Source organism: Brienomyrus brachyistius, chromosome 10, assembly GCF_023856365.1.
Source record: "Brienomyrus brachyistius isolate T26 chromosome 10, BBRACH_0.4, whole genome shotgun sequence".
Lineage (NCBI taxonomy): Eukaryota > Metazoa > Chordata > Actinopteri > Osteoglossiformes > Mormyridae > Brienomyrus > Brienomyrus brachyistius.
In genome coordinates this window covers 11752334-11759764 of record NC_064542.1, presented here as the reverse complement: position 1 = coordinate 11759764, position 7431 = coordinate 11752334, and the positions used below count along the sequence as shown (strand labels likewise).

At 45.1% G+C, this 7431-nt stretch overlaps 1 protein-coding gene across 4 annotated transcripts in view; it reads right to left on the bottom strand.

Annotated features, from left to right (window-relative positions):
• Positions 1-5405: 5405 nt before the first annotated feature.
• arap3 (ArfGAP with RhoGAP domain, ankyrin repeat and PH domain 3) overlaps positions 5406-7431 on the bottom strand; it is a 33132-nt gene continuing 31106 nt past the window's right edge. For all 4 annotated transcript variants that reach the window (XM_049028689.1, XM_049028692.1, XM_049028693.1 and 1 more), the window contains one exon: positions 5406-7260. In XM_049028689.1, the coding sequence (XP_048884646.1) occupies positions 6835-7260 (426 nt within the window). In that variant the 3' untranslated portion in view covers positions 5406-6834. The remainder of the gene's footprint in view (positions 7261-7431) is intronic.

The window sequence follows — 7431 nt, the reverse complement described above, 5'->3', positions numbered from 1 at the left end:
AAACTGAGAAGAGGTTGCCTTTTGAAAGAGAGAAATATTAAAAAGAGAGATATGAAAGTGTGCTGTTTGGCCTCGGCAGTGCGCACACCCCTTTAAGGCGCCTATGTCCCGTCTTAAGGCGTGTGAGCGGCATGCAGGCTGCTTGAGGGGCAGATTAGAGGAGGGGGCGGCCTGCCTTTGGGGCCCGACGTGGCAGGGCCTAATTAAAGGGATCGCCACTCATATATTTTATTTTGTTTGTATAAACAAGGGCAGCGTGCCGGCGATGGGCCACAGCGAGTCCTGATTATTCCTCCCCGAAGTTCGCCCATCTGTCCCGGTTTATCTGCCTCGGGTCCCTTTCAGGTCCCTGACAGGGAGCACGGGGGGGCCTGCTTCACACTCACTCACCCCCCCCCCCCCCCCCCACCAAATGTGCCCTTCCACACCAAAGCACTCTTGTATAGCTTTTTGATAGGCTTTCAATCCCCAGCCCACTGGCTAGGTTTTGTCCGTAGGAATAAGAAGCCGTGGTTTTTTTTGTTAGGGGCGTGAGTTTTGGTGGGGTGGGGGGCAAGGGGGGGCGGGGGGCAGAGGGGGGCTTTACTTTGGAGAGAGTTGTGGAGATGTAGGGAGGGCTCAGGGGCTGGGTGGAAAAAGGGCGGGGGGGCAGCGGGGGGGGTGTGGACTCACGGCGGAAAGCAAAAACTGCAGCAGATGGGGCCGATTGTGCTCCTTCCACACATTAAGGAGGAGGACATCTGCAGCAGCGAAACACTGGTGGTCTGCAGCAATTAAGGCCCCCGGGTGTAAGGGTGCGGCCAAGAGGGGAAGAGAGGAGAAGATAGTCTTGCCTGCCGGTGCATGGAGATGGAGTCAGGCTCACATTACAATGAGGCCACTCACAATAGGGGGAGCCACAAACGAGAGATGGGGGGGGGTGGAGATTAATGTACAGGGAGGCGAGCGACAACAGTCTGTGCGGTAAGGAGAGGAGGAGTTTGGGCTAGAAGGTTGGGTTTGAGTTATAAAGTGTGTCCTTTCTGCCTCTGCTGGGGTCAGTGACGGGGGGCGTTGGGTGAGGCCAGCTTAGACGTGCAGTGTTGTGGATTTAATGTGAGGCACCCCCCCCCCCATTTTGTGTTGAGCCCCTTCTCATTTTGCTAGGCTCTCGTGAGGTAACGACAAAGCCGGGTCATTCCTAGGATTATACCATTTTAATGTATTCTTTATTTATTGATCGGGTGCTTGGGGGACTGTGTGAGGCATAGGAAGAATGCAGCCACACTGTTTACAGCTGCCCCCCCCCAAGAGGATAGATGCATGCAACAATCAGATCCCTCTGTAGATTTGCATAACTCATTCTAATCCACACAGTATACAGTTGTCTGAAATAATTGGGGCAAATAACTGGATGAAGGTGCCCGTGTGCGTCCTCGCCATCAGGGCAGGAAGCCGCTCGCGCATCAAACGTGCGTTTATTTATGGACAGGCAGCGTACAGGACGGCAAAAGCTCCTGCCTAATATGCGTACATACCGTACAAAAAGAGTGACAGCAGCGAGTGAGAATTGCAACCGATCTCGCAGTTTGAAAAAAACACACTGGGAAATTTCAGCTCATTCTGTGAAACTCTTGCCAAGTCGGGCAATACAAAGGGCGACTATTGTGGTACTGATGTGGTTGTCATGGTGACAAAAGTCCACTTGGTGATGATTTGATTTGGAAAATTGCACAGTTGGTGAAAGACTGGTTAAAAAGGTTGGGGGGGGTGGTTGGAGAGGGAGGTGGCAAGAGTCATGGCAAATAATCTTATAATGACACGATGCAGCTTCCTCTAACGCTGACTATGATGGTCACATGATCACTTGGGCTCTCTCCTGTCTATCAATTACTACCAGCAGAGAATGGAGTGGAGAGCCTTTAAGTTTATTGGTTAATGCCAGCTACAGGTTTGTGTGCTAATTATCAAGTGGAAGAGTGAAATTCAGCGCCTGTTATTTGAGTGGCTTCCTCGTCTTTGATAAAAACGCGGCTCCAACAAAACTCCTAATTGCTGATAATTGCCATGTGACTCACGGAGCTGCAAGCGTCTGAAAGAGGAACCGGGACTCCGCTAATCCTGCGGTTTCTTCCCCTTTCACCTCCAGTGAATCGCAAGCCCTTCCAGTGCCAGACAGACTCCCAAGGCTCAGCAGAGGTGGCATCACTGCGAACGGCACCATTATATAAACCAGCTCAGAGCCACGGCGTCGGGAAGCTAAGGGGCCAGACTGCAGGATTTCTTTTGGTAAGTTCCAGGCTGCGTGACAGTTTCGCTCAGGAAAGATCAGCTGACAGGCTCCCTTTGGACAGTCCAGAGTCATGGCTTCCCCAGTGTTTCACTGACTACGGCTTCATTAATCATCATGTACCGGGACGCTTACACTCTCGGAAAAAGGGCAAAAATTGTACCCTTGTGATTGTACCTTTTAAGATACAGTAATGAACTCTGAGAAACAAAGGTACAAACAGCATTAATGTACCATCAAGGGTACAAAAACAATCTTCAGAGTCCATTTCTGTACTTTAAAAGGTACACTTACCTAAAGCTAAGGGTACAACTGGCAGACCCTTGAGGCTACAGCGCCAGTGACAAGCAAAGGTACACATTTATACCTTTTTTTCTGAGAGTGTACATAAATACATTACATTTACAAATTTCCAGATCTGTGTTTTACCTTCCTGTCAGATCTTCAAAAGATTCATTTGAAGTTGAGTTTTTTTAGAAGAAACACAAGAAGGGGTGAGAAGTAGTACTCCTTCTGCGGAGCCGTACAATGCGGTTGAGCTCCGAGTGCAACTTGTGCAACCTGCACAAAAGTGTTTAAATGGGGGCTTTTTTTGGCAGGCTGTGCTTATGGCGAGGTCCCACCCCGGCGGATATTAGCGGCCAGGCTTCCTTATGATTGTTGAGGGGAGAGAATCGGCACATTCATACCCTTGGTAGAGGGCACCGCTCGGTGACAAACTGGCACTAAGAATGAACTTAATCCCCTAAGCTCTTGTCAGGGCTTGTTCTGTCTCTCCCTCCCTCTCTCAGAAACAGGCTCCAGGCCCGAGACACAAAGCCGCTCGGCCGAGGAGCCCCAGCGAAAGCCGGCCTCCGGTTGCTTGCTTCTTCTACATAAACAGCACTTGACAGATCAGTTTTTTTTTTGTTGTTTTCCTTTTTTTGTGCTTGGCAGACGGGAAACTAACACTCGCTCTTTCGGGGCAGCCGACGACGTCCCCGTGCCGAAAGGCTGTGTAGGTAGCTGCTAACAATGGCGTGCTGGTTATGCTCTCCTGTTTCGATTACAGTTCTCCTTCTGGTTTCAGAAACAGAATTTTGTGAACCGATAAAAACAACGCTGTTAGGTACAGAAAGCTGCCTGACGGCCGCATGTGAAAAGGTTTTCTTCGAGAATCTAAGATTAAACCCTGGACGATCCCTTCGATCCTGTTATCCTGCACTGAGTTGGTTAACCTTCTCCATCACCCTGTCAAACATGCGTGAAGCAATCAGGCCACGAAACAATACAATTTCAATTTCTGAAATGCGTAACAACTCGTGGCTATTTTTTCTTTCTTTCTAAAGGTCACCTAGATGCGATAATCACACATTTTCACGTCTCTTTTCCGCATTCACCTTCCTTTTGGTCTCAAGTGACCTTTGACCCTTTCAAGCACGCCTCTCAAAGGCACCTTTAATCTTATAAAGACAGGTATGTCATGCCTGGGATTTCTAAACAAGAGGGTTAAGGAAGAGGTAAATCCTAGCATAGCTCCCCCCACCTCAGGCCTTACAGACCAACTGCTCCTATTAAGCAATAATATGAACCCAGCCCGAGGCTTGGGGGAGAAAAGTGTTGTCAAAAATGAATAGCCCCCGCACAGGAAAACATAATTAGCTGAGCTAAAGGCCACAATGGGAAGAAAGATGTTAGTGTCAAACTGTACAAAAAGGATAAAATGCCCGAATGATGACACAAAGCCCCTGTATATCCATTCACTCTACATAACAGTGCCAGAGAAAGTCATTTTGGGGAGAGTACAATGTGTGTTTGGGGGAAATAAAAATGGATTTAGTGTTGTTCGGAGCTGACAGGATCATAAATTATTCCACATATTGTGCATTCATATCTTAGCAGTGTGTGAGCGACCTCCAGAACAACAAGAATATACTGAACCATCATACCTTCAGTGTCTGATGTAGTTTAATATTAATTGAATTTGTGCAATGTGGATTAATCTTTTAAGGTATGAGGATTTTCCCCTTATATTAAGTGTTAATTGTAACAGTAACACTTTACTTAAGGCCATGATTTTAGACATTTATAAACACATTCATACTGCATTATAATGCATTCATAAAGCATTATAAACATGGCTATAAATATTTATAAAAAGGCATAACACATTATAATCATGTTTATTATGCATTATAAATGTCTTATGAAGCTCTAATTTATAATGCACTATAGATACCTTTATAATGCAGTACAAATCATCCTTAATGCCATACTAACCATTAATGTGCATTACGAAGGCATGAAATGCGAACTGTAAATAAATGCAAATTGAAGATTTCTCTGCTCTCAGCCTGGAGTGTCCCAGGTCACTGAGATTCATAATTAGACCAGGCTCATCTGTATGCCTTGTTTATGCCGGGATTACGTCAAGAATATCTGACTGAATTATTTCATATTTCCCGCTCACAGGAGGGATGGTGGAATATACATAGAAACAACGAGGACAGAGGACATCAAACAGGAAGAATCTTTAAAAAAATCCCAACAAGAATATTGCATGAGCTTCTATTATCTTGCCAAATACTGAAGACAGAACTGGAATCCCACCTCTGTTTGTACAGCTCCTCTTTAACATGAAGGCACACTTCTCAGACTCAATTGTCTGGTTAACTGCTGGACATCAGCAATGACTCAGTATTCTGCACAATCAGGCTGTACCCTGCTGCAGAACTACATCAGGTAAAATATTACAAAAACACGTGGAAAGTAGGGGTCTGGTGAATTTTGCATCCATTATAAGTTCGTGGGCACAAAAGCTCCAAAAGCCTCGCGGTTTTCACACATTTCATTTGAAAAATGTGTAATGTGATTATGCAACATATAACAGAAAATAAGTGACTTAAGTCTGCACTCGATGGATAGAAACGTTTGTTGGAAGATTGACGGATTTTTGGCAAACAACGGCCGGTCCCAGTTCCCATTAATCACTGTGTATAATTAATTATCTACGCAACCCAAGTCGCTATTTTCCTCCGAACCAACCTGCTTAATTCGGAAATTAAATTGAACTATTAGTGTTTAAAAGAAATGTTTCAGAATATTGCTTTCTACAATACATCGAGCACAGCAACAATGCGATTTTCAACAGGCGACGAAAGGTTTGTAGTCTCTTTACTTAAACACACACACTTAGAAAAGAAACCATTTAATATAATACAACATGTAAAAACTCCTTCATTTGAGCTACACATTATATGACAAAACAAGAGCTAGGTAAATCCCAAAAGTATTGTAAAACTATACAGTATTTACAGTTAAGCAGAACATGTAAGGCAGTGTCCCGTTGGGAATGCAGCCGAACGACAGCTAAAACGAGTTAATAGCAAAACACTATCAGTATATAGAAAACAACGATACAACGGAGTGAAAGAATCAACATTCAATCATTACATATTTCTAGCTTTTTTTTGCAGGTAACATTTGATCTTCTCCGTCAGTTCAGATACACTGTGCGCGACTCTTGGCTGGTCTCCGTATTTTGACGTTCGTTAAAAGGCACAAATAGTTATTAAGCATGTTTAAGATTGTGTACTACATTTGTAAAGTCTAAATATGCTCCTTCCCTAGGGAGGGAACAGTCAACGCTATATACATCACAGAAAATGAGCTTATAGGACATTTAACTTCCATACGTGCCATTAAATCACTTTTGCAAAACATTCTTAATTTTATTCCTGAAGATTTTTATTTGTTAAACTGATAGCAATCACCCCCCATGAATATGAATTTTATATATATATATATATTTATTTATTTATCGATAGGAGTTAGCGGCAAAATAAATTTAGGCAGTTAAATTTTTGTCTTATATTGGTTACAAGTGTCACCCAGTAATGTCTGGTTCCAAGGCAATTGTTTAACCTTGTACTCTGTTTTAATATAAAACCCCGGCTCAACTCTGCCCCCTCCTGTACAAATACACGAATGAACCTTACACAGGTGTTCAAATGCAACAGGCGTAATTTGAAAGTGATGCAATCTTCGTAAAATTTTTGCATGCTGCAAATACTAACATCGTCATCACTCCCAAAGGCGTCTGCTTTGTGTAATTCGGAATGCTTGTAGTGTTCACAATTTTAAGCTAATATACAGTGTGTCTTTCTACACTCCCATCTAGCTGATATTCGCGTCACAGTGTATTTCAAACTACCAAAAAAAAAAAAGTTATTCTAAAAAATACCGTTATTCTATAAAATAAATAAATAAATACACAGGCCGTAAAGTATATTTCAATATGCAAAAAGGTGTGAAACTGGTTCACATGCTGGCAGGGGGTGAGTGACTAAAAAAAGAAAAGAAAAAAAAAAATTAATTCATGGTCCTAAAAGGACATGAAATAAGCGAATGTGGTGAAAGTTGTTCTGTCACTAACACACATGGTGCCACTATGGCCGCATCCATGAAGTTTAGTTGAGAGAGAAGGTTATACATGCTTTAGTGCCACTAGATCCAGTGTTGTTAAAGACACTATGGCAGCCAAGGCTGTCTGGCAAACTCTTGGGGTATCTGTGCCATTCGCTCATTCAAAGTCCCTCCAAATCCCCGTCCTCGCCTCCGTCCGCAGCCTCGCCCTCGATCTTCCTGCTGAAGACCGTGCTGAGCTCCTGCAGCAGCATTACCTGGGATCTGTCACTGGGCTGTGGAGGCTTCCTCCTGGGTGTGGCTTGCAGTGCCAGGCCGGCGTCCAGAGGCCGGGGCTCGTCCCGGTACAGGGTGTCCAGCGAGGAGGCGGGGGGCAGCAGACGCACGGGGTTGGGCCCGATCATACGGTCCAGGGACGCCGTCTTCCTGGCCACCAGGCTGCTCGGCCTGTCCGGCGCTTCCTGAGTCTTGGAGCTGGCAGCCTCTGGCGATCCGAGCGCCGGCAGACTGAAATCACCCACTTCCTCATACAATGGCTCCGGACTCTCTGCTCTCTCCTCGAATGAATCCTGCTGCATCTTCATAGGCTGAACGTGGAGGGGGGGGGGGGGGAACGGGGTCAGTGTCATGAACTGAGAGCTGAAGCTCTTCTCCAAGTTTCTGCGCATGCAGGAATGTTCACAGAACTGCACACGTGCACGTTAATGGCGGGAATTAGTAGTGAAATTGTGGCATCACCCTGTCAAGTAGATGCCTGT